This window comes from Mustela lutreola, chromosome 1 (assembly GCF_030435805.1).
Source record: "Mustela lutreola isolate mMusLut2 chromosome 1, mMusLut2.pri, whole genome shotgun sequence".
Lineage (NCBI taxonomy): Eukaryota > Metazoa > Chordata > Mammalia > Carnivora > Mustelidae > Mustela > Mustela lutreola.
Window position 1 is genome coordinate 119,167,925 of NC_081290.1, and position 27,931 is coordinate 119,195,855.

The 27,931-nt window shown below is 39.3% G+C and overlaps 1 protein-coding gene across 7 annotated transcripts in view; it reads right to left on the reverse strand.

Annotated features, from left to right (window-relative positions):
- Nucleotides 1–27,931, reverse strand: part of HERC6 (HECT and RLD domain containing E3 ubiquitin protein ligase family member 6) — a 62,408-nt gene that overhangs the window by 10,634 nt on the left and 23,843 nt on the right. For 5 of the 7 annotated variants that reach the window (XM_059173118.1, XM_059173090.1, XM_059173138.1 and 2 more), the window contains 8 exons: nucleotides 26,966–27,087; nucleotides 26,354–26,413; nucleotides 23,711–23,804; nucleotides 19,713–19,896; nucleotides 14,630–14,784; nucleotides 7,603–7,716; nucleotides 6,765–6,872; nucleotides 2,814–2,972 (listed from right to left, as the gene is read on the reverse strand). In XM_059173118.1, the coding sequence (XP_059029101.1) occupies nucleotides 2,814–2,972; nucleotides 6,765–6,872; nucleotides 7,603–7,716; nucleotides 14,630–14,784; nucleotides 19,713–19,896; nucleotides 23,711–23,804; nucleotides 26,354–26,413; nucleotides 26,966–27,087 (996 nt within the window). The remainder of the gene's footprint in view (nucleotides 1–2,813; nucleotides 2,973–6,764; nucleotides 6,873–7,602; nucleotides 7,717–14,629; nucleotides 14,785–19,712; nucleotides 19,897–23,710; nucleotides 23,805–26,353; nucleotides 26,414–26,965; nucleotides 27,088–27,931) is intronic. The other 2 variants (XM_059173100.1, XM_059173108.1) reach the window with 2 other exon arrangements.

The following is a 27,931-nucleotide window of genomic DNA, read 5'->3' on the forward strand; positions in this document are numbered from 1 at the left end:
CCAGCCAGGAGCCCCTTATTTATTGTTTTAAATATTTTTGAAAAAATTCATTTTTTAATAATATTTCAACTTATCACTATTCACACTGAACATGTATGGCAGCTTAACCTACCCAAGTATGAAGTCTGAGAAGCCAAAACTGTTCTAGCTTTTTAAAAAGTTATGCTGTAGGAAATGTCCTTCTGTAAAATCTACCTTTATGGCCAATATTGTCCCAGTTTTCCTGTTACTACTCTAACTACTTTTCTGCTTCCTTTCCTGGCCAATTTCTTTGTCTCTTATTTGTTTTCTTTTAAAGATTTTATTTTTCTTTATTATTTATTTTTTAACTTATTTATTATTTCTTTATTATTTATTTTTCTTTATTATTATTTTTTTTATGTTTTTCCATCTGTTTATGAGGACTGACAGATACTGAAATAGCAAATGCCTTCCAACAATGAAATGTAAACAGCAGAACAATAATTCAACAGGATATTTGTTGTTTTGTTGTTGATATTTTGTTGTATTCTCAAAATCTTGATTTTATGTTGCTATCTACAACACAAGCATCTTTTTCTGCAAGTAAAGTAATTCCTTGTATGGTAGGGGGGAAAAAAACCATAACCACTATTCATGGTGTTCCACAGAGAATGCAGGCTTCTGGATGTCACATCACTAGAACAAATCCAAGAACCACCATCCTAGGTGGTTCTCTAGGTTCTCCCATCTCTAGGGGAGCAGGCTCTATAAAACCTCAGTGACAGAAGTCATCACAAGAAAAACCGCTGTTAGGGAGAGGTTAACCATCCCATCTCCTGAGTCGTTCGGAATCCTGGCGGCTGCATAATTGATCTGCTTGCTGGAAGACATTCAGGTTTCAGAGGCTGACCCCAAGGTGACACATATTTAATATTTATTTATTTTTAAAGATTTTATTTATTTATTTGACAGAGAGAGATCACAAGTAGGCAGAAAAGCAGGCAGAGAGAGAGGAAGGGAAGCAGGCTCCCCGCTAAGCAGAGAGCCCAAGGCGGGACTTGATCCCAGGACCCTGAGATCATGACCCAAGCCGAAGGCAGCGGCTTAACCCACTGAGCCACCCAGGCGCCCTAATATTTATTATTTTTGACAGAGAGAGAGCATGTACTCTCACAGGGAGGGAGGGGCAGAGGGAGAGGGAGAGTCTGAAGCAGACTCCCTGCTGAGTGTGGAGCCTGAAGCATGGCTCATTCCCATAACCCTGAGATCACAACCTGAGCCAAAATGAAGAGCTGGACACTTAATTAGCTTTTTTTTTTGTAATATAAGCATCACTAAGCCCCACTAGGCATTCTCTTTCTCCTTTCTTTGCCTTAAGATTATATCTCTGCCACCCCTCACCTGACTCCCTGGCCATACACTACCATCTCATCTCCAAGTGCCCACCTTATGTTCTACCTGGATATCCCAATAACAAATGAAGCTTACTTCCACTTTTCCAATTTCTCCTCACTTAAACCAACAAGTCTGCCTTCACTGTGGTCAGGACCCACACATATCGGGCTTTGACAATCTTGCCTTGTTTAAGAGTCTACATGTTGATTGGATCTACCTTGAAGTTCACCTTCCTACCTCTCTGTATCTCTTATGGATGGAGTAATTCTCGATTGATTTCCTCATAAAGAAGATTTAAAAGAAAGTGGATACTTAATGAAATATACAACTACATAGTCTGGCTTATAAAATAGTTTGTTTGCCATTCAGTCCCAGGTTGGGATATATCCCTCTTTTGGCTGAGCCCAACCTCTAGGTTCTGGTTTCTTCTCTGAGAACCTAAGTCTCCTTCTTATGGCTTATACCAGGAAAATCACTCCCACTGGACAGAGTCCAGCTTTTACCTAAAGAGTTACTCATTATTTTATGGCCTCAATAGGGCAGATGATCTGAGATAAACACAATACACACCCTACATGTACCCACAAAGGACAAAGTGAAAGATGACTAGAATTAGAAACAATATACTGGGTACTCTATGACTAAAACAAGAGCCAAAATGTAGGAAAAGTATCTCTACCTGCTGCTTGTTGATTGCATCAATATGTTTTACCCTACTTGATCCATGTCTGTGGTGTGTGACTTTGCAATTTCTTTCTCCAAAGAGGCTGAATATATTTCATCAGCCCTTGACTTGGTTTCAGCCACGTAACTTGCTTTGACTAAACCATGTTAGTTGTGTGATTGGATTTGCTATCCTATACCTTTGGCACAGAAGTGAGAAGAACATGCATGCTGGTCCCAGGAAGATGAAAAGCACAGGAAACAGCGACACGGCCCCAGCCAAGCTTAATCTAGCCTAGATCAGCCAGTTCCTGCCTAATTCCCAAACACATGAATAAGAGCAGACAAAAATCTACAAATTGACCCAAGTGAATTCAACCTAAATTAGGAGATCCTTAGCTGAATTTCAGATCTCTATAATAAATTATTGTCTTTTTAACGTCATTAAACTTTAGGATGGTTCATTATGCAGCACTTTTGTAGCTATAGGCAATTAATAGTTTACACAGAATCCCAACATTCAATTAAACATCCCATAGCTTTTCTCTAAAGGGTAAGCAAGGAATTACTATTTTTTATTTATTAGGTAATATCTTTGCCCAATGTGAGGCTCAGTCTCTCAACCTCAAGATCAAGAGTCACATACTCTACCAACTTAGACAGCCTGGCACCCCAGAATTCTGGAAACCTACAGCTGATAACTATAGGTGCAAAAGCAGGCTCTTCCTTTGCTGTATTATACAAATATTTCCCCTTCACATTAGTAAAAATGTCCAAAGAGACTTTTAATTTACCACTAATCCTTTACAGAGGTTGGTGTCTTCAACTTGGTTTAACTGACGCAGAGCATCTTCAACTAGGTGACTTCGTCTGACTCTAAGTATAAATGGAAGGGATTCATTGAACTGAAGAATTCCTTGCCCCCGATCCAGGTATTCTCTCTGTTTTAAGTCCTAAAAAAAACAAAAAACAAAAAAACAAAGAATAAAGAAAGAAATATTTTAGGAATCTCACAGAACACTATGAAGTGTTTACTGTTTCAAATAAATGTAGTCTGCATGGCATCCGCTCATGCCTACTATTGCTATATACATTGCTATATACTCAGATTGTAATTATTTAGGAAAAAAAGGCCATCATATCTACACTATACTATGGAAGATAAGGAGATCCCAGGATCTGTGAAACCATGGCATCTAGGAATTATATTCACGGGATTAGTCACCATGGAGGTACAGCTAAGTAATTACAAGCGATCTCATTCATAGTAGACATGATCCTTAAAGGCAATAGCGTTATTCGATACGCTGAAACATTCATCCACCATGTCTTAAGAATCAGAGTTTTAGCACCATAATCCCCAAGAATATAAGGGTAGCATAGGAGCTCAAGGATGATGTTAAAGTAGGAAAAAGATCAGAGGAAAGACTTGCTCAGAGAAGATCCACTCTTGTTCAAATAACTGTGATCCACCCACCTGATTCATAGGGGAGCCCTCTAAAAATGTGCCACCAGTGGCCTCACTTTTTACCTGCTCTCAGTCACTCTACATAGTACTTCCATTTAGCTTTTCTGAATTTTCAACATTTCCTTATACTCTAGTCAATATCTTATTTCTGCTGAACCCCCTCAGATTAGAAATCTAGTATTGGACTTACTAGACTTGCTTTGAGCTTTAACACTTCTCTAGGGCTTCTGCTATAACCTAAGGACAAAAAGGAGTATTAGGACTTGTAAACCATTGTAGCTGTCTTTGAGACCTGTCCCGCGAACTGTGACAACAAGACACGTGGATAATAGCTATCCTATTCCAGGTTTCCAGGCTGGGTGTAGTTACCCTTAACAGCATTCTTACAAGCATCTCAGAGAAGGGTGTGTGTGACTCTGGGCTTGGGAAAGCCTGTTCCAGATCTCTGCCACTACTATAACTTGAGAAATTATACATGATTCCACTAGATTCTTCTGGTTTTTCCTGAATATGTTCATTTTAAAAAAGTTCCAGGTTTGTAGGGAGATGAAACAGGTGGCATTTCTGGTCCTTCCTGATTACAGGTCACCTATTCTGGTGGCCCAGGAGTCTGCGGCTCTGGGACACTTCAGCAATACTGAATGCTGAGCACCACGACCGGTGGCTCTGAGTGACAGGAAGTGGCCAGCAGCATCCTTCACTCACTATAGCAGGGAGAGTATATGTGGCCTGCTGTAGCCCCAACTTTCTTTCACCTAACCGAGAATTAGGCAGAAAACATGCATTTTTTCTTATTTTCCAGTTGTTCTACTCCAATTTCCCATGTATTGGTTTCCTCTTTCCACATTTATGCATGTGAAGTGATAATATAGTTTGGAGTTTACAGTTTGGAATATGCCCATCCTCTCTCCTTTGGAGGTCAGGATTGTGGAGTCTCCTTTCTACTTTCACCCATCACAACTACAACTGAGAGTTTTCTTGTACTCAGACCTTTCCCGATCCTTCATCATATCCAAGCTGCCTGATTCCTCTATAAACACAGCCCTCACTAACCCCTCACTACCAGTAGACCTGCTACATTGAATACTGCCGTAGAAGAAAATACTGCAAGGGAAGGACCAGTTTAAAGGAAACATAATTTCTCCCATTACCAGGGATGTTAGGAAAATGTAAAAAGAGGTGGCTGGGAAACAAAAGAAATCTTGTAAACATGCCGATGACAGACACTAATAATAGTAACAAGAGGGAGAGTCTTTACCTATGGAATGCTTTTAGCAGGATGTACCTTGCCCACCTAGGTTGTTTAACATAAATAAAGCTGGAAGTTATGGATTTATGGGGCATGGATCATTGGGAAATGTCACACAAGCTGCATAATTAAGAGTATCAAAGAAATGTTTTATAATTGAAGTGGCTCCTTTTCTGCATATGATGTCCCAGACTTATCCATGTTTCATGTAGATGGCCTGTATCCTTTAAATTATTAATAAAAGGAATGGGTATGACTTCTGATTCCCGTGAGTTTGGGTTTTATTTAAGATTTTATTTTATTTTATTTTATTTTTTTTAGATTTTATTTATTTATTTATTTGACAGAGAGAGATCACAAGTAGGCAGAGAGGCAGGCAGAGAGAGAGGAGGAAGCAGGCTCCCTGCCGAGCAGAGAGCCCGATGTGGGACTCGATCCCAGGACCTGAGATCATGACCTGAGCCGAAGTCAGCGGCTTAACCCACTGAGCCACCCAGGCGCCCCAAGATTTTATTTATTTACTTGAGAGAGAGAGAGCATGAGAGGAGAGATCAGCGGCTGAAGCAGACTCCCCGCAGAGCAGGGAGCCTGATGTGGGACTCGATCCCAAGGCTCCAAGATCATGACCTGAGCCGAAGGTAGTCGATTAACCAATTGAGCCACCCAGGCGCCCCTGATTCCCATGAGTTTTTAAAGTATAAATAGGAACCTTTTCTGAGGAATAACCTAGACAGACCTCAGCAATCAAAACATGTTTGGAAAATCTTAAGCATAATGTCTGAGAATGAACGCTAATGGTGGTTAAGAGAGATGAAATAGTATGTAAATATTCTGTGGGAATAATTCAACGACTCGAAAAGAAGCAGAAGGAAGAGAGTAAATGGGAAACAGAATAAACTCACTGATTGATTCATAGCCATTATTTGGGAATTAAAAAATATCAGACGGAGCTATATATCAAGCTTCAAGCTCTTAAGCAGATATGAAATCCAAACACTAAGATCACAGTAGTAACTAAAACTGGCTAGAGGATGGGGCCCCTGGGGGGCTCAGTGGGTTAAAGCCTCTGCCTTCGGCTCAGGTCATGATCCCAGGGTCCTGGGATGGAGCCCTGCATCCGGCTCTCTGCTCAGTGGGGAACCTGCTTCCCCCCACTCTCTCTCTCTCTCTCTCTTTCTCTGCCTACTTGTTATCTGTCAAATAAATAAATAAATAAAATCTTAAAAAAACAACAACAACTGGATAGAGGAGGAGAGGAACGGGAGAGAGAAAGAGTGGTTACTAGATCATTTCAGTATTTGCTCACAGAAGGAAAACAATGGGTATTATCTAAAGTGAGGACTCAGACATTATATAATAATGAGAAAACCATTTAAAATTAGCCAAAATAATCATGATTAACCTGTTCAGTTGAAAAAGAGCACAAAGCTTGATAACACTCTGCATTGATTATAGTGTGTATGTTACTGGTAGTAACAAATTAGTACAACCTCACTGTATAGTGATTTGCAACACTTAATAATTAAAGAAAAAGGCTTAAGCATCATTCTACTCTCCTATATGAATGTAGCCAAATGGTCCAGGTTGATGAGGAAAAGATCTTTACAGAATTCAATTAATAACTTTGGAAGGAATGATATGATTAGAAATAATGCTGTTTTGCAAACCTCAACCAAAACAACAGAGAGAATTACTAAATAAAGTGTTAGCGGGAAGCATTACGAGAGAATCATGTGGTCACCACCCAAAGCCACTGACAAATCTCAGCATGAATAAGAGTGAAACAACCGGAAACAATGCACTGAAGTATAGAAAGGTGAAAGGAAATTGGGTCTGGGATTTGCTTTAAAATACTTCAGCTGAAATAATAACAACCACAAAACCAACAAAGGTGATCCATGGGGAAATCGTTGATGGGCAAAATGTTGATGATGACTGGAACTTTGTGATGGGGTTCATTACACCATTATCTCTATTTTGTATATGTTTGTAATTTTGCATAATAAAAAAAAAGTAGAGCATACATACCAGCATTTTCAAATGGGACTCAGCTTGAAATAATTGAATCTTGGATGGCAAATTAAAAATAAATGGAAAATTACTGAAAATAATGGGACTGAGGTTTTCTGCAGGTATCTAAAAAATAACAAGAGATAATAGCTTTAATAATTCAAAGGGAAAAATTTTCATTCCTTTACCTCATCTTTTTTTTTTTTTTTAAGATTTTGTTTATTTATTTAACAGACAGAGATCACAAGTAGGCAGAGGCAGGCAGAGAGGGAAGCCAGCTCCCTGCTGAGCAGACAGCCCGATGCGGGGCTCGATCCCAGAACCCTTGATCCCAGAACCCTGAGATCATGACCTGAGAGGAAGGAAGAGGCTCAACCCACTGAGCCACCCAGGCGCCCCACCTCATCATTTTTAATTGTTTCCCTCTATTCTTTTGGCAATCTATTTTTTAAAATTCAAAGTACCTAGAAAACTTTCTAAGAAAATGCATCTGTTTTGTGAGTTAAAGGTGTTTAGGTTTTCAGTGATCATCTAATTTAGCAATTCAGCATTGCAATGAAGAAATGTCCAGGGCACCTGGGTGGCTCAGTGGGTTAAGCCGCTGCCTTCGGCTCAGGTCATGATCTCAGGGTCCTGGGATCGAGTCCCGCATCGGGCTCTCTGCTTAGCAGGGAGCCTGCTTCCCTCTCTCTCTCTCTGCCTGCCTCTCCATCTACTTGTGATTTCTGTCAAATAAATAAATAAAATCTTAAAAAAAAAAAGAAATGTCCAAATCTTGATTTATCAACAAGATACCCAGCTACTAATGTGTCCTATAAAGGATGAAAATTTTCAGAAATAAAAATTTTAGTCTTACCAGGTTGTTATTCCTAAAGAACAGCCTTCTTGTACTTTCACGAAAGATCACCTCATTGGGGAATTCATCTATGATGAAAGTATTTTCTGGTAGTCGACAGTTAGCTGTGTTTACCTTAGAGAACACATGACTTGTGAATTTCATTTTCTATTAATATATTATTTAATCTATTATATTTATGGTTATCATATAGATAATTAGAATAGATCTCTATAAACCCAATGCATTTGGCATTGATAAAATAGAATTCTATAAAACTTCCAATTTTTGATCTATAATTTATCCAATTTTCATAAATACTGTAAAAGATAACAGATGTTGACAATGGAGACTAGTAAACCAGTTCTTGGGGCACAGATATACTGGAAACAATTTTGAAATCTTAGGAATAAAATCCAAGTGCTTTTGACAAAATTAGTCTTTTCTCCATTAATTAATGAATATTATTTTAGCATACACTATTTGCCAGGTGTGGAACAAAACATAAACTAAAAATTCTCCCTGCTGACACACAGATTACTGTCTAGTATAGTAGTCAGCAAACTCTTTCTTAAATCCAAACAGTAAATATTTGTGCTTGGGACCACAGAGTCTCTGGTGCAACTATTCAACCCTGATACTCTGAAGAAGAAAATAGCCTTAGAGAATACGTAAACAAGTGAGTGTTATTAAAACTTTAATAACTTTAATAACAAAAACATGAGGCTGCCCATATGTGTGGATTACCAACCCATGACCCAGGGCCTGATAAGTAAAAATAAGTAATCTGGTATGGAGGACACAGTTTCTGATTGGAGAAGGACTTGAGGGGTTCAAGAAGGTTTCCCAGAAGAAGCAATTCTGGAAAATCAATGATCTAAATAAGCCTCTATCAAATCAAACTAATCCAAAAGATGCAAGGCAGGAAAATAGAATCTAAGAATATAAATTAAGAAAGTAAAATGAAAACACAACCTATGAAATGGGGGGAAATATTTGCAAATTACATACTTGAGAAGGAATTAATATCTAAAATATATACAGAACACATGCCACTGAGCAAACAAAAAAAAAACATCTGATTTTAAAATGAGAAACTGAATAGCTGTTTTTCCAAAGAAGACCTACAGATCTCCGACAGGTACAGGAAAAGATGTTCAACATCACTAATCATCAGAGAAATGCAACCCAAAGCTACACAATGAGAATGGCTGTCATCAGAAAGACAAGAAAGACAAGAGGTAAGTGTTAGCAAGGATATAGAGAAAAGGGAACCCTTGAACATTGCACGTAGGGCTGTTAATTGGTGCAACCCCTGTGGAAAACAGTATGGAGGTTCCTCAAGAAATTAAAAATAGAACCACCATATGATCCAGCAATCCCACCTCTGGGTATATTAAAAAAACATTCATCTGGATAAGTATATTTATTTCAAAGAATATGAAATCAGTGTCTCAAAGAGATACATGTACCCCCCATGTTCAATGCAGCATTTTTTACAAAAGCCAAGACACGGAAACAAGCATCCTGGATGGATGAATGGATAAAGAAGATGTATATATACCCTAAATATTATCTGGCCATGACACAGAAGGAAATCCTGCCTTTAAGACAACATGGGTGGAGTGGACTTGCAGGACATAATTTTAAGTGAAATAGCTTAGAGAAAGAAAAATACATATGTATGAGCCAAACTCAGAAACACAAAGTAGAATGGTGGCTGTCAGGGGCAAGGGGATGGGGGAAATCGGGGACTATTGGTCAAAGGGTACAAGCTTCCAGTTATAAAATGAATCAGTATACCAAATAAGTATAAGTGTATCAAAGCAATGTATTGCACACCTTAAACTCACACAATGTTATATAATTATATCTCAATAAAGCTAGGTAAAAGGAAATATACTACTTTAGAAATAATCAGTGCATTAACACTTCAGCACTAATTTTATACATAATATTTTCTCCTATTGGGATTGATATTGTGTGGAGAAATGGATTTTGATTGTATTTGGCAATTTATATTTATAAAATCATCTTATCTTAGCTAATTAATTTTTTATTTTTTATTTATTTTTTTTTTTTTTAAACATATAATGTATTATTAGCCCCAGGGGTAAAGGTCTGTAAATTGCCAGGTTTACACACTTCACAGCACTCACCATAGCACATACCCTCCCCAATGTCCATAACCCCACCATCCTCTCCCTTCCCCCCACCCCCAGCAACCCTCAGTTTGTTTTGTGAGATTAAGAGATTTTTTTGGTTTGTCTCCCTCCCGATCCCATCTTGTTTCATTTATTCTTTTCCTACTCTCCATACCCCCCCATATTGCATCTCCACTTCCTCATATCAGGGAGATCATATGGTCGTTGTCTTTCTCTGATTGACTTATTTCGCTAAGCATAATACCCTCTAGTTCCATCCACGTCATCGCAAATGGCAAGGTTTCATTTCTTTTAATGGCTGCATAGTATTCCATTGTGTATGTGTGTGTATATATATAGATAGATAGGTATCCATCTATCTATATATATATATCACATCTTCTTTATCCATTCCTCTGTTGATGGACATCTAGGTTCTTTCCATAGTTTGGCTATTGTGGACATTGCTGCTATAAACGTTCAGGTGCACATGCCCCTTCAGATCACTACATTTGTATCTTTAGGGTAAACACCCAGTAGTCCAAATGCTGGGCCATAGGGTAGCTCTATTTTCAACTTTTTGAGGAACCTTCACGCTGTTTTCCAGAGTGGCTGCACCACCTTACATTCCCACCAACAGTGTAGAAGGGTTCCCCTTTCTCTGCATTCTCACCAGCATCTGTCATTTCCTGACTTGTTAATTTTAGCCATTCTGACTGGTGTGAAGTGGTATCTCATTGTGGTTTTGATTTGTATTTCCCTGATACCGAGGGATGTGGAGCACTTGTTCATGTGTCTGTTGGCCATCTGGAAGTCTTCTTTGCAGAAATGTCTGTTCATGTCCTCTGCCCATTTCTTGATTGGATTATTTGTTCTTTGGGTGTTAAGTTTGATAAGCTCTTTATAGATTTTGAATACTAGACCTTTATCTGATATGTCATTTGCAAATATCTTCTCCCATTTTGTCAGTTGTCTTTTGGTTTTGTTAACTGTTTCCTTTGCTGTGCATAAGCTTTTGATCTTGATGAAATCCCAATAGTTCATTTTTGCCCTTGCTACTGTTGTCTTTGTGATGTTCCTAGGAAGAAGTTGCTGTGGTTAAGGTCAAAAAGGTTGCTGCCAGTGTTATCCTCAAGGATTTTGATGGATTCCTTTCTCACATTGCGGTCCTTCATCCATTTTGAGTGTATTTTCATATGTGGTGTAAGGAAATGGTCCAATTTCATTTTTCTGCATGTGGCTGTCCAATTTTCCCAACACCATTTGTTGAAGAGGCTGTCTTTTTTCCATTGGACATTCTTTCCTGCTTTGTCAAAGATTAGTTGACCATAGACTTGAAGGTCTATATCTGGGCTCTCTATTCTGTTCCATTGATCTATATGTTTGTTTTTGTGCCAGTACCATACTGTCTTGATGATGACAGCTTTGTAATAGAGCTTGAAGTTCGGAATTGTGATGCCACCAACTTTGGCTTTCTTTTTCAATATCCCTTTGGCTATTCGAGGTCTTTTCTGGTTCCAAATAAATTTTATATGGAACCATAGCACAGGCCTCCTCTGAACTGGGGTCCAACAGAGTTCTAAAGGAGGGTTTGCAGCTTGGGGTGTGGGTGGGAGGTTCTGGGTGAAAACAGAGGAGGAGGGGGAGGAAGGGGCCCTTCCTGGGAGGTCAGTGTCCACCGGAGTTAGAGGTGGGTCAGAGGCAGGGGGGACCCCGACAGGGGAGGGTTGTACAGAGTGGGAGAGCCTGGGGGGAGGTAGGGGCTATAGTGGGGGGGGCAACTCTCCCTGGAGCTGGGGGAAATCCATTTCTTTGAAAAAAATGGATGGGATTTTGGTAGGGATTGCATTAAATGTGTAGATTGCTTTAGGTAGCATAGACATTTTCACAATATTTGTTCTTCCAATCCATGAGCTTGGAATATTTTCCCATTTTTTGGTGTCTTCCTCAATTTCTTTCATGAGTACTTTATAGTTTTCTGAGTATAGATTCTTTGCCTCTTTGGTTAGGTTTATTCCTAGGTATCTTATTGTTTGGGGTGCAATTGTAAATGGGATTGACTCCTTAATTTCTCTTTCTTCTGTCTTATTGTTGGTGTAAAGAAATGCAACTGACTTCTGTGCATTGATTGTACTGAATTCCTGTATGAGTTCTAGCAGTTTTGGAGTGGAGTCTTTTGGGTTTTCCACATAAAGTATCATATCATCTGCAAAGAGTGATAGTTTGACTTCTTCTTTGCCAATTTGGGTGCCTTTAATTTATTTTTGTTGTCTGATTGCTGAGGTTAGGACTTCCAGCACTATGTTGAATAGCAATGGTGATAATAGACATCCCTGCCATGTTCCTGACCTTAGCGGAAAAGCTTTCAGTTTTTTTCCATTGAGAATGATATTTGCGGTGGGTTTTTCATAGATGGCTTTGATGATATTGAGGTATGTGCCCTCTATCCCTACACTTTGAAGAGTTTTGATCAGGAAGGGATGCTGTACTTTGTTCAATGCTTTTTCAGCATCTATTGAGAGTATCATATGGTTCTTGTTCTTTCTTTTATTAATGTATTGTATCACATTGACTGATTTGCAGATGTTGAACCAACCTTGCAGTCCTGGAATAAATCCCCCTTGGTCGTGGTGAATAATCCTTTTAATTTACTGTTGAATCCTATTGGCTAGTATTTTGGTGAGAATTTTTGCATCTGTGTTCATCAAGGATATTGGTCTGTAATGCTCTTTTTTGATGGGATCCTTGTCTGCTTTTGGGATCAAGGTGATGCTGGCCTCATAAAATGAGTTTGGAAGTTTTTCTTCCATTTCTATTTTTTGGAACAGTTTCAGGAGAATAGGAATTAATTCTTCTTTAAATGTTTGGTAGAGGGGCGCCTGGGTGGCTCAGTGGGTTAAAGCCTCTGCCTTTGGCTCAGGTCATGATCCCAGGGTTCTGGGATCGAGCCCCACATCGGGCTCTCTGCTCAGCGGGGAGCCTGCTTCCTCCTCTCTCTCTGCCTGCCTTTCTGACCACTTGTGATCTCTGCCTATCAAAGAAATAAATAAAATCTTAAAAAAAAAATGTTTGGTAGAATTCCCCTTGGAAGCCATCTGGCCCTGGGCTTTTGTTTGTTTGGAGATTTTTGATGGCTGTTTCAATCTCCTTACTGGTTATGGGTCTGTTTGGGTTTTCTGTTTCTTCCTGGTTCAGTTGTCATAGTTTATATGTCTCTAGGAATGCATCCATTTCTTCCAGATTGTCAAATTTGTCAGTGTAGAGTTGCTCATAGTATGTTCTTATAATTGTTTGCATTTCCTTGGTGTTGGTTGTGATCTCTCCTCTTTTATTCATGATTTTTTTTTATTTGGGTCCTTTCTCTTTTCTTTTTGATAAGTCTGGCCAGGGGTTTATCAATCTTATTAATTCTTTCAAAGAACCAGCTCCTAGTTTTATTGATTTGTTCTATCGTTTTTTGGTTTCTATTTCATTGATTTCTGTTCTGATCTTTATTATTTCTCTTCTCCTGTTGGGTTTAGGCTTTCTTTGTTGTTCTTTCTCCAGCTCCTTTAGGTGTAGAGTTAGGTTGTGTATTTGAGACCTTCCTTGTTTCTTGAGAAAGGCTTGTATCACTATATATTTTCCTCTCAGGACTGCCTTTACTGTGTCCCACAGATTTTGAACTGTTGTGTTTTCATTATCATTTGTTTCCATGAATTTTTTCAATCCTTCTTTAATTTCTTGGTTGACCCATTCATTCTTTAGAAGGATGCTGTTTAGTCTCCATGTATTTGGGTTCTTTCCAAAATTCCTCTTGTGATTGAGTTCTAGTTTCAGAGCATTGGGGTCTGAAAATATGCAGGGAATGATCCCAATCTTTTGATACCGGTTGAGACCTGATTTATGACCCAGGATGTGATCTATTCTTGAGAATGTTCCATGTGCACTAGAGAAGAATGTGTATTCTGTTGCTTTGAGATGGAATGTTCTGAATATATCTGTGATGTTCATCTGGTCCAGTGTGTCATTTAAGGCCTTTATTTCCTTGATCTTTTGCTTGGATGCTCTGTTCATTTCAGTGAGGGGAGTGTTAAAGTCCCCTACTATTATTGTATTATTGTCGATGTACTTCTTTGATTTTGTTATTAATTGGTTTATATAGTTGGCTGCTCCCATGTTAGGGGCATAGATATTTAAAGCTGTTAGATCTTCTTGTTGGACAGACCCTTTGAGTATGATATAGTGTCCTTCCTCATCTCTTATTATAGTCTTTGGCTTAAAATCTAATTGAATTGATATAAGGATTACCACCCCATTAGCTAATTATTTTTAATTGAATTTAATTTAATTCTGCTCTTTTATTTAAAATGCTCTGGCTCGGGGTGCCTGGGTGGCTCAGTGGGTTAAAGCTTCTGCCTTTGGCTCAGGTCGTGATCCCAGGACCCTGGGATCGAGCCCCACGTCGGGCTCTCTGCTCCACAGGGAGCCTGCTTCCTCCCCCCTCTCTCTCTGCTGCCTCTCTGCCTACTTGTGATTTCTCTCTCTCTGTCAAATAAATAAAATCTTTAAAAAAAAAAAATGCTCTGGCTCCTCCTTCTCCCTCAACAATCATTAGGTTTATTAGTACCCTATGTTTAAATTAGATTATGTTGTGTACTCTACTGAAAACGCTGAGTCATTCTCATTTTTTGAGTATTTGTGCATCTAATATATATTAGATAAAATATGTTATATACATAAAATATGTAGTCTATGGCTAGGGTCTAGCCAGTCAGCAAAACGAGCAAAATTCTGAATTACTGAGGACAGAATAAAACATTTTATTTCTGATTTAGAAACAAAACAAAAGAGGACTCCAGTTGGCCAAGACCAGAGGGATTTTGAGTAAAATGGTATATACATTCCCTCAGAGGAACACTTACCTTATGTACTTCTTTCATCATTCTTAGAAGGGCTTTAAGACTGCAGTAACTCTGACTGGTTTCAGTCCACTGATACAGCTGGTAGATAATGGCAGTTTTAAGCATCTGGATCATTTTTTTGAAAGAAGATTCTTGCAAAGATGCCAAACACTGCTCTGAGGGGTATAAAATCAGCCATGATAAATATGCAGCCTCAAAAAAAAAAAAATTCCCGTTTCTACTGGGTTCTTTAATGTATGAAATAGGTAATGGTTTCCATTTCTGATGACAAAATCTAGAAAGTATCTTGTATCAGGATATCATCCTGGACATTTATTTCTCATAGTTGTGAATTTAGTATCATTGGAATTAAAACTCGAATTTAGGATTCTGAAGAAACTTGCTCATAGCTCCTGTGAATACCTGACTACTTACTGGTTGCATGATTTTCAAACTGAAAATTCCATACAGTATCTAAAAGTCTGAAAACATACGTAAGAACACACACAAACACACACATACATGCATATCATGTCACCAAGGACATTATCTTTTCTTTTTTTTTAAGATTTTATTTATTTATTTGACAGAGAGTGAGAGAGTGCCAGAGAGCAGAAGCAGGGGAAACAACAGAGGGAGCTGCAGAAGCAGGCACCCAGCTGAGCCCAATGCAGGGCTCCATCCCAGGACCCCGGGATCATGACTGAACACCAAGGTACCCTTCATCAAGGACACTTTCGATCTTGGGGCACCTGGGTGGCTCAGTTGGTTAAGGCCTCTGCCTTCAGCTCAGGTCATGATCCCAGGATCCTGGGATCAAGCCTGAATCAGGCTTTCTGCTCAGCAAGGGAGCCTGCTTTCTCCTCTCTCTGCCTGTCTCTCTGCCTACTTGTGATCTCTGTCTGTCAAATAAATAAAGAAAATCTTTAAAAAAAAAAAAAAGAACACTTTCAATCTGAAAAAAATAGTATCTATGTTTTCAGACTCTATGAATACCTGGTATATATGGGTATATTTTTTAAACTAACTTAATAACAATATGGAAATATTACTTGGTTCCAGCTTGGATTTTTGAACTTTAAAGGATAATTCTCAGAAAACGAACCTATCAAATGTTAAAATAGCTAATACAAGTAAAATAATATGATGCAGATGCATGAAAGACAGATTTATAGAGACTCCATAAATAGACTCAAATATGCATGACATTTTAGCATATGATAAAAGTGGCATTGCACATTAGTGGGAATGAAACACATCATTCAATAAATGTGTGGGGACAACTGAAAACTAACTCAGAAAAAATAAAGTTTAATCAAGATAAACTCCATATGGATCAAAGATTTAAACATAAAAATGAAACAATAAGAATTCTAGGAGGAGAGGGTCACCTGCCTGGCTGGCTCATTCAGTAGAGCATGTTACTCTTGATCTCAGGGTCATGAGTTCAAGCCCCATGTTGGGCATGGAGCCCACATCAAAAAAGAAAAGGGGGACACATGGCTGGCTCAGTTGGAGGAGTGTGTAACTCATGATTTCAGGGTCATGGATTTAAGATCCATTCTGAATATAGAGATTACTTAAATAAATGAAACCTCAAAAAATTCTAATAGGGGGGCGCCTGGGTGGCTCAGTGGGTTGAAGCCTCTTCCTTCGGCTCAGGTCATGATCCCGGGGTCCTGGGATCGAGCCCCGCGTCGGGCTCTCTGCTCAGCGGGGAGCCTGCTTCCTCCTCTCTCTCTGTCTGCCTCTCTGCCTGCTTGTGATCTCTGTCTGTCAAATAAATAAATAAAATCTTTAAAAAAAAAATTCTAATAGGAGCATGGGAATCTTTTTAAAAAGATTTTATTTATTTGAGAGAGAGTGAGAGAGAGAGATTGAGAGAATGAGTGGAAGAAAGGACAAGTGGAGAAGGAGGCTCCCCACAGAGCAGGGAGCTCCATGCGGGACTCAATCTAGGACCCTGGAATCATGACCTGAGCCGAAGGCAGATGCTCAACTAACTGAGCCACCCAGGTGCCTGGGGATTTTTTTTTTTTAAATTTCAGAGTGAGGTAGGCTTTCTGAAGTATGATCTAAACTCAGAAATCATAAAAGAAAATGTTCATATACTAGACTTCATAAAAATGTTTTAAAGTAACAAACATTTTTGTTGTGGTTGTTTGCTTTTTGTTTTCTTTTTAAGATTTATTTATTTGAGAGAGAGCAAGAGAGCAAGTGAGAGCAGGGGAATGGGCAGAGGAAGAGGGAAAGAATCCCAAGACGACTCCCTGCTGAGCACTGAGTGCAGAGGTGGGGGTGGGGGGTGTTCTGATCCTACTACCCTGAGATCACAACCCAAGCTGAAACCAAGAGTTGGATTCTCAACGAACGGAGCCACCAATGCACCCCTTCATAAAAATGTAGAATAATTATGCATTCAAAAGTACCACAAAGTAAAAAAAATAATAATAACCCAGAGAAAAAAGATTTGTAATTCAATTATTGATTAAGTATTAATTGCCTTAATCATTTAAGAGCTCCTAAATAGGGGCACCTGGGGGGCTCAGTGGGTTAAGCCTCTGCCTTCAGCTCAGGTCATAATCCCAAGGTCCTGGGATGGAGCCCTGCATCGGGCTCTCTGCTCAGCAGGGAGCCTGCTTCTCCCTCTCTCTCTCTCTGCCTGCCTCTCTGCCTACCTGTGATCTCTGTCAAATAACAAAATTTTTTTAAAAAGAGCTCCTAAATAAAAAGAAAAACACTAACAACAACACATGGAAAAATCCGTTAAGAGGGAAGAACTGATAGTTCCCAGAGAATGGATTTGAGATATAGGAAAACCAGCACTATATCTCATTCATAATGAGAAAATAAAAATTCTGGGTGCCTGGGTGGCTTAGTTGGTTAAGTGGCTGCTTTTGGCTCAGGTCATGATCTCAGGGTCCTGGGATTAAGCCCCTCATTGTGTTGGGTTCCCTGCTCAATGGGGAGCCTCTTCTCCCTTTCCCACTCCTCCTGCTTGTGCACAGTCTCTCTCTCTTTCTATCTGTCAAATAAATAAATAAATAAAATATTTTAAAGAATAAAAAAAAAGGAAATCAAAATTCAAAATAAGAGATTCTTCAGAAAGGCAAATACCAAAGTTTGATAATACTGTAGAAAAATGCGTGGGCTGATGCTGTTGTATTTGTTGATGAAGTATAAATTTGTATATCCTCTGTCAAGGCTGTCATGTTGCACTTTTACATGCAATTTACATAGACTACAATATGAATTTTGACCACTTAAAGTTCTGTGCATGGTCATTTGGCAAAATCTCTCAAAATTTTAAATGCACATACCATTTGATCCAGTAATTTTCCTTCTGGAATTTTCCCTATCTGTGTAAATGTATATACATATAAAGAAATACATGTTAGCACTATTATAATAGCAAAAGCTTAGAAAAAGCTATTTATAGTATATCCTCCCAATAGAATACTAATAAGCCATTAAATAGAACCAGGCAGTTCCTGTAACAGAACAAACATATCCTTACAATATAATGTGGATGGGAAAAGGCAAGTTGCCAAAAAATGTGAATGATGTGCTACCATTAAAAAAATTAAAAAAAGAGAAGTGCCTGGGTGGCTCAGTGGGTTAAGGGTCTGCCTCGGCTCAGGTCATGATCCCAGGGTCCTGGGATCAGGCCCCACATCTCGCTCCCTGATCAGCGGGGGAGACTGCTTCTCCCTTTCCCACTCCTCCTGCTGTGTTCCCTCTCTGTTTGTATCTCTCTCTCTTTGTCAAATAAATAAATAAATAAATAAAATTTAAAAAAAGAAAAGAAAATCAAAGAATCTATGTCTCTATTTTTTAAGAATACATATCTTTTAAAGTTTACACAAAATAACTATATTCTATAACTGCTTTCTGGGAGGGGAACTGGGTGGCTTATATTTCATCATATATATCCTTTGTACCTTTAAAGCTTTGGACCTTGAACATTAGCTTAAAATTGTAAAAGGAAATTTCATAGCACTGAATACAATACATGAGAACACAAAGTTTAACATTTGTTTTTCATCACTGATCTGTTGGGAAGGAAAAACTCTCATCTTCCCTTTAAGTTTCTTTTGGCTGGTCTAAGAATTAAATTAATGAGACAGATTAACAGAAAATCAAATTTAATTTTGTATGTATAAGGGCTCTATAAGAATATGAGGCCCAGGGGCGCCTGGGTGGCTCAGTGGGTTAAAGCCTCTGCCTTCGGCTCAGGTCATGATCCCAGAGTCCTGGGATCGAGCCCCACATCGGGCTCTCTGCTCGGCAGAGAGCCTGCTTCCTCCCCTCTCTCTGCCTGCCTCTCTGCCTACTTGTGATCTCTGTCTGTCAAATAAATAAATAAACAAAATCTTTAAAAAAAAAAAAAGAAGAAGAATATGAGGGCCAGAGGCAGTCAGACAGTTAAGGCTTATATGCTGTGCAGAGTTAAGGAGAAGAGGGTAGGAGTCTGAGTCTTCAAAAGGAAGGAAGACAATCACGGGAAGATGAAAAAGAGTAAATGTTTGGTAAACAAATGTTTGCTGGGCCATTTGGAAACAAAGGAATACAGAGGGGAATTTTAACAGACTTTGCTAAGTTTGTCTACCACACCTAATTCATATTATACTATAGTTACCTATGGAGATAGCTCCCTTCCTGGAGCAGGCCTTATCTTTTACATCTTTTAGGCAGTTAGGGGTAAGGTCAATGGTTCCTCCTGAGCCTTCTATTTCTTAAAAATAGTCTAGAATAATCCACATGCTAGAGAGACACATTTTGGGATGGCAAATTTTGCTCCCATGCAGGTCAAAATGTCTCAAGTTTTAAAACATGAACAAAGTTTTAAAGTATGGATATATCTTTACCGGATCCTCTATAGTTATTAAATTCTGATGTCAAGGCCATACCAAACCTAAGAGTTACACATGCTTTGTATAATAATGATGATTGTAATATTAACTTAATCTTTTCAAATATTCACATACCATATACCCAAACATGTGTGTATTTTTAAATCTTGTATCCAAAATTTGCTCCAACTTTTACTTCAGTGATTCTCTACTGACAGTACAGATAAAGTGACAAAAGTAATCAAACTTACTCAGAACTTGTGATTTTCGTTTCTTACAAACAGCTTTGGCAAATGGAACCACCAGACTACACCAGTTCCTAGAATCATGCATCACAGGACATTCTAGGAGCAGAAGGAAAACTAGTAATGCTTCTTGGTGAGAAGAACAACATGGGAGAGCTCTGAGCAGATTATCCCTGAGACATGTAGTTATCTGTAATTGAAAGAACGGGAAGGGCCCAGCATCCATTAGGTACAGATTATAATGAAAACAAGCTGTGGGACTAGGGGGTTTGTTCCACCATTTTCCAGTGGAAAAATAATTTAGTTTTCCTCAAACCTACTGTTCAAACTCCATCATTCCTTGCAGCCCAAATTCCCCAAAAGTGTTATGTGAGAGTCATCCTCTGTTTTATATTGGGCTGTGTGAGGGAAATAAAGTGAAATCACATGTACATACTGTGTGAACCATGGAGGTCACTCAATTAGAGATTGACAGATCAAGGATCCATACCCAGATCTATCTGACTTAAATCTAACATGGCAAAGATAATGCCATATTGTTCACCTCACCAATCCTGTTTCATTTTCCTCCTGGGCTCACAGGAAGATGGCATTTCCAGCCTCCCTGCAGTTATGTGGGGCCAAATGATTGAGTTCTGGCTAACAAGATACGAGTGAAGGTGATGTATATCACTTCCAGGCATGACCCCTGAAGCCCCTCATGGGACCTCCCATACTCTCTTTCCTTATCTGCCAACCAAATACAAATACTTAGAACCTGTTTTCAGGGAGCATTCTGTGAAACCAGTGTTCCTTGGAACTCACATTGGGAAGAGCACCCCAAGTTATCTCCCATTTAACCTAGATGTATTTATTTTTAAATACATTCAATAATATCTACTATTCTTACTTCTTCATCTTGAAAATAAAAATATCGTATGTACCCCATATTAAAGAACACTCTCCCCCTTTCCCTGCCAAATGTAGGGACCCAGTATAAAGATGACTTTAACCCAAAAGCATGTGTGATATCGCTGATGCAGAAGGAAGCCTTCAGATTTCCCTTATCTGACTAAAGGCAGGGCCTTCCCAGAATGAGGCAGCCATGGATGTCCTTGGAGGGCAAGCTTCACTGCCAGGGAAAGACCGGCCACTTGCATTTGGATAAGAAATTGCATAAACAGGGGCGCCTGGGTGGCTCAGTGGATTAAGCCGCTGCCTTCGGCTCAGGTCATGATCTCAGTGTCCTGGGATTGAGCCCCGCATCGGGCTCTTTGCTCAGCGGGAGCCTGCTTCCTCCTCTCTCTCTGCCTGACTCTCCACCTACTTGTGATCTTTCTCTCTGTCAAATAAATTAATAAAATCTTTAAAAAAAAAAAAAAAAAAAAAAAAGAAATTGCATAAACAAACATTATCACAAGCTGTCCTATCTTCCATTGGACTCCCTTAAAGCCCATTTTTCTCCCTGAAAACTCCATTTGTTTTTCTCATAGAAGCCTCTTCTCTCTAATTCCCTTTTCCCTATTAATTGGTAGATAAGCTCTCATTGTTAGCTCTTTGGGGAGTTTCTTCATCTGAATGATCCACAGAAGCATGGAATAAAACTCGCTTTCTTCTATTAATCAGTCTATTGTCAGTTCACAGGCCCCCAAACACATGAACCCGAGTTGGAAGAGGGAAAATTTTCCAACGCAGCCCAGAATCACAAAACACTAAACTAGAATAGATCTTAAAGAGGAACTCCATAAATAATGAGCCCAATAAAAAAAGGAAAGACCCAACAGCATAAGTGCTGAATCAGTAGCCAATTCGGCTCAACTAGATTTGACATTGATGGCAAGAGAATCGGCTTTCCATTCCCCCAGTACAGGTAAAGCTTCTCTTGCTTCCCAAACTAGTATCTGTTAATGATTATTTACCTCTCAAACTTTGTTCTTTTCATATTGAAAATAAAAATACTGTATTTACTATACATTTAAACATGTGCTTAAAAAAGTGCCAGTATCTAAAAGAAGGAGTAGAAGTCAGAGAAGGGGTTGTGACCACAGAAGCAGAAGTCAGTGATATGGGACCACGAATCACAGAATGTAGGCGGCCTCTAAATCAAGAAAAGTCAAAGAGGGGTGCCTGGGTGTCTCAATTGGTTAAGCAACTACCTTTAGCTCAGCTCATGATCTCAGGGTCATGGGATCAAGTCCCGCATCGGGCTCCCTGCTCAGTGGGGAGCTTGCTTCTCCCTCTTCTACTCTACCTGCTTGTGCTCTCTCTCTCTCTCTGTGTCAAATTAAGAAATAAAATCTTTTTAAAAAAAAGTCAAAGAAATAGATTTTCCCTAGAGTCTCTAGCCCTATTTTCTATTATTACTATAACAATCACTATACTATATATTAGTACTATACTAACTAACCATACTAACAGTTACTATAACCACAAATTTAGTGGTTTAAAGAAACACAAATTTGTTATCTTGTAGTTCTAGAGGTCAGAAGTCCAAAATGAGAGGCACCTGGGCGGCTCAGTTGGTTCAGAATCTGCCTTCAACTCAAGTCATGATCCCAGGGTCCTGGGATCAAGGCCCACATTAGGCTCCCTGATTAGCAGTGAGTCTGTTACTCCCTCTTCCTCTGCCCTCTGTCTGCTTATGCTCTCTCTCTCTCAAATAAATAAACTAAAATCTTAAAAAAAAAAAAAAAGAAGAAGTCCAAATGGGTCTTGCAGGACTAAAATCAAGACATTGACAAGGTTGCATCCCTTCTGGAAGCTCAAAGGGAGAATCTGTTCCCTGGCTAGTGGTTTCTTATAGGGATAATCCCATCTCTTTCATTTCTCTAGTTTCTAGAGACTGTCAGCATTTCAGCATTCCTTTGCTATTGGCCTTTATTCATTCTCAAATCCAGAAACACACATCTTCAAATCTCCCTAACTCTGACATTCCTGCTTCCTCTTATAGATACTCCTGTGATTATACTGGGCCCCTCAAGATAATCCAGAATAATCTCCTCATCTCAAGATTGGTAACTTGATGACCTATGCAAAATTCCTTTTGCCATGTAAGGTAACACATTCACAGACTTTGAGTATTGAGACATGGACATCTTGGGAGGCCATTATTCAACCACATTTCCTATTATACACTCCATGCAACCATTAATCTATTTTCTATTTTTATGGATTCGCTGTCTCTGAACATTTCATGTAAATGGAACCAAACAATATGTGATTTTTGTGTTTGTCTGCTTTCAATTACATAATGTTTTGAGGGTCACCTATGCTATAACACCTCTCTTTTTTATTGCTGAGTAGTATTCCATTGTATGAATCCACCGCATTTTATTTATCCACTTCCTGGTTGATAAATATTTGGGTTGTTTCCACATTTTGACAATCATGAACATGCTGCTATGATCATTTACATAGGAGCTTTTGTGTGGACATGTGTTTTCATTTGGGTTGGAAAAGCATCCAGAAGTAGAAGTGCTGGTCATATGGTAAATCTATGTTTAACTTTTTTGAGAAGCTGCCAAATTGTTTTCTAAAGAAATACACGTCTGCCAGCCATAAATGAGGCTTTCGGGTTCTCTGTATCCTCACCAATACTTGTTATTGTCTTTCTTTATGATGATCATCATCATTGTGGATGTGAAGTGCTATCTCATTGTGGTTTTAATTTGCATGTACCTAACGATTAATTGTACTAAGCATTTTTCTCTATGCTTATCCATAAATATCCATTCAAATCTTTTGATCTTTTTTAAAATTTAGGTCATTCCCCTTCTTACTGAGTTACAAAAATCATTTCTGTATTTTGGATGCAAGTCATTTGCCGAATATATAATTTATAAATTTTTTTAAAAAGTGCTGGCATCTAATACAGTGTCTGGAATATGGTAACCTCATGAACAGTCACCCCTCCCCGATCACACACGATCCCTCTGACTCAGCTCCCAACAAAATTAAACTGCAATCTACTGGTTCCCGTAAAGAAATTCCATTGTTCTATTTCTCAAGTAAATATTGGCCATTACCATGAGAGAAATCCATTCTGTTTTGGTTAACTTCTCGAAGGTATCTCTTGCCTTTTGTAAGTCCACATCAATGGAAATCGTTTCTACAGATTCTCTTTGGATAGAAGAAATTTACAAACAAAAAACAAAACACACATGAACAGATGGAAAATAGTATTTCTAAACTTCATACATATTTATTGTTTTATTAGGTAGCAGATACAAACTTCTTTCTTACAGCTTGCCTCCTTTCAAAATAATTTACTTGGCACAAAAAATTTATATAAAATTTATATTCTCCTAAGAGAGAGTAGGTAACAAATTATTATCTCTAAAGTGGCTACAAGTGTGGGGTGCGCTAATAGCGAGATTTTATGTGCTGCATCTGAAAACTGACACTATTTACCCTCACACTCAGCCGGTACACTGAGAACTGAAACTACCCAACACCCCCGCCCATACCTTGTCATCTACATCTCCATTACTTAGGATTCCTCTGTTTCATTAGCATGACTTCACTATTCCAAGTGAGCCTAAGCCCAGGCAAGTGGTTTGATTGTGCATTATAGGAACTTCCTGAAAAGACCCATTAACTCCTCAATGGAAAGCATTAATTTATGTCCTAAAATTCTTAGACTCTCTTGTTTCCAACCATCCTGGATCATTGAATCTTTCCCCAGTCCTAATCGAGCCCCCAGCAGCCCCACCCCTCCATCCCCCAAACTGAAAGGCCTACCCCAAACGAAACTGCCAATTCTTGATAAATGCCTGCCCAGCCTTCCCCTTAGTAACACTATCAAAGCTTTGTCTAGGTGTTGTGTTGGGGATATCTGAAGAGACTGCATCTGTCAAACAACTTATTTTTATAACATTCTATCAAGAAATACCTTATGCTTGCTGAATTAATGGATCAATAGTAATACCAGGGCTAAAATATTTATGCAAGTACTCAAAGTATTGTAATTCTCCCTTTAAAATATATTGTCCTTTGCAGTCTTTGACATCTTAAAACCAAACCTTGAGTTTCATCACTCTTGAGAGGATACTTTTCCACTTTACAAAGATGATATTCTTCACTTGGAAAACATTCTGCATGCAGTAAGGATTAGCCTGAGGCTAGAGTAGGGAAGAAAGAGGAAACACTGTATGGCAGAGTCCCTGTCCCTTACTCCTCTCCTGGAAGGAAGGCAAGAAGAAGAAGAAAGCAAATGGGAGAGGAAGAAGGCAGAGGCAGGCAGTGTCTGATCTCTCTTTTCTCCCTTGACCGGGATGTGTGGAGATGAATCAGGATGCTCTTTAGAACTCTAGAAAGACACTGCTTATGGGCTGCCAGTGGGAAGCCATGGTATTCAGCTTCCCTGGGTTTCTCTGGTCCTGAGGTGAGGTTGTTGGTTGGACTCAACAGTTCCTCCAGTCCCCTTAAGGAGTGACTGAGAGTGCAGTTGGCTTAAAAACCAATGGGACAACTGGGGGTTACACAGAGCCAAAGAATGCCTGCAACACCAGTTACGTGAGTGCCACCTACTGGCCCTCCCTGGCCAGGAGGAGGTAAAGATGTGTATAACTATCTTCAGAACCTGTGAGGCAGCTTGGGGCCTATTCAACGGGGAAGGATGAGACCTGACCTAGTGGGTCGGACTGGACTGAGTGATAACTGCTGCGGACACGCCAGCAGGGCATCAGCCTCCACAGAAGGCAGAGGGCAGCCTAAGGACCCCTTAATGCTACTATCCACCTTCACCCTTAAATACTGTTAAATTAAACATGGAGGCCATTACACTGAGGGGGCTCTATCACTGCTCTATCACTATGTACAGCTGAGCCTATAATCTGAGCCTATAAAAACCTCAGTAATGATATCGAAACCTAAGGACAACCAGTCACAAACAGCCCTCCACGCTTTGAGCTATAGCCGATCAATTAATTGCTTTGCTTTGCTTTTGCTTTGCTTCTGCACCTTCTCTACACATGTCTTTCCTCTAGCTCCTGTTGCTAGAGTGCTCCTAACCATTTCAGTTTGGTGCTGCCCAGTTTGAATCAGTATTTGCTTAAATAAATCTTGAAATGTTTAATATGCCCCAGTTTATCTCTTAACAGTTCCCAGGCACAGTGTTATAAAGCATAAAGGGAAGGAAAGAAATACCAAACCAAATGTTGAGCACTTCGCAAGAGAGCTGTTTATAGGACTGGATCAGACACAAAATAGAGAAATTAGATTTTCCTCTGTGGCAGTGAACCTAGTTCAAGATAAAATAAATGGAATTTATTTTCCCTGTTGCTGGATTCCCCTATTGATCCCACCACAAAAAGAACTGCAGAGTGCTGCCTTGGCCTCTAAGTACTATAGCGACATCAGAATGATCCCTCATGGACATGAAGATCCTGAAAAGAACATCATTCCTTTTTGCCAGGTCACAGAGGAGGACAGGACAGAGAAGGTGAACAATGTGAATTGGGAATTACAACTTGCAGTGGTTTTTACTTTACAAAATGGGAGAATTCTGTAACAACCTTTAGGGTTTTCTATGTTGAGCTTTATGTTCGAAGATAACGTAATTCACAAATTAAAATGACTGACTTAAAGCATTTCATTTTTAAAATTTCTCAATGTGTTTTTCTTTCCCCAGTGTTTTAAATGAAGGTAAAGCTCATGTAAAAATTTACCTTTTCTTTAAAAAACTTGCAGTCAGACAAGCAGGAGATGAAAATATCATCGCAATTTCGCTGTAAAAGTAACACAAGTGTTAAGTCGTACCGTACTATGAAGCATGACTCCTCTTTTGTCCAATTATACAACTGATGACATGAAATCATCAAGAAAAATAACTACTCTCATGACGAGTCTTCCAAATTCTGGATATATTTTGTGCTGATAAATCTCACCCAAACCCTTCATAGTTCATTTTACCAAGTCACGGATTTAGATAAAATCCATCCTTCTGGAAATAGAAATTTATAGCGCCCCAGAGTATAAACTGTGAAGATACACAAGAGTCTAATTCAATGAAGGCTTAGTGAGACACAACATGTTTTTGATTCTCTCCTGCCTCTCTCACGCCTATCAAGGTGCCTGGGAACGGCATGTCCTCAATATAGTTAAGTAAATGACATGAGATCATCAGTGATGTCTGCAAACTTCGAGGTGGTGGAAGAGAATATGGTTAAAATGCACGTGCTTTCCCAGCAAAGCCAAACCCTGTCTTATGTTTAGGATAAAATGACCCCATGGCTTTGAAACCAAATACCAGTGATTTATAAGATATTAGATAGAGCTACCTCTTAGCCACTTCGCGTTCAGGGCTTCTTGCTGCTGATGCTATCCATTTTTCTGTCAAGGACTGGCTAATTTGTCTTATTTCTGGCAGGATTTTCCTGGGAACATCTGTAGAACTGGTATCCTTCATGGGAAAAAATAAAAATAAAAAAGATCAGGAAAACACCCACATGCTGAGGAATAAATAACACAGCAAGGCTTGTGGTGCAGGCGGTAGGTAGGCCCCCACCCTCTCTGACGGGGTGTGTCGGGGGAGGAGGTGTAGTCAGAAGGATTGGGTTCTCAGACTGGCCGGGCTGTTCCAGTCCTAGCCTTGGCCACTTTGCTTGATCTGAGCCTTAGCTTTATCATTTAAAAATGGAATGACACAAAATAACTGAAAACAGGGACTCAACCCCATATTCACTGCAGCATTATTCACAAAAGCCAAAAAGGTAGAAACAGCTGGTGTCTAATGACAACACAACAGATAAACAGGGTGCATAGACACAGGAGAATATTCAGCTATTGTAAGGGCCTACTTAGCCAGAGTGATTCCATCTCAGATTAAACAGCCATTTTGTTATTTATGCTGTAAAATATGGTCGACCAGTCCCTGATAACGGAGCCCAGAATACAAGGACAAGTCAGGCCAGGTGGAGACATCCAATCAGTAAAGCGCACATACTATCTCCCTAACTACCAAAGAATGTGGACCCCACCTTTTGGGCGCCAATTCTGACCAAGATGATAGGCTAGTTCAAATAGCTACTATAGGGTGAACTGTAATTCAATTGGCCACCCATGTGTGACTTAGCATGACTATGCAACTTTCTCTGTGTGTTGCAATCTCATTGGCCACCTGTGTGTGGCCAGGCTCAACCACATGGTCTTTGCTCTATAAAAGTTAGTCTATGAGGCTGGGAAGGTTTGCTTTCTCTGTAAGAGGCCACCTCGGCTGGTCGGTTTGATTCTCGATACTGGCACGA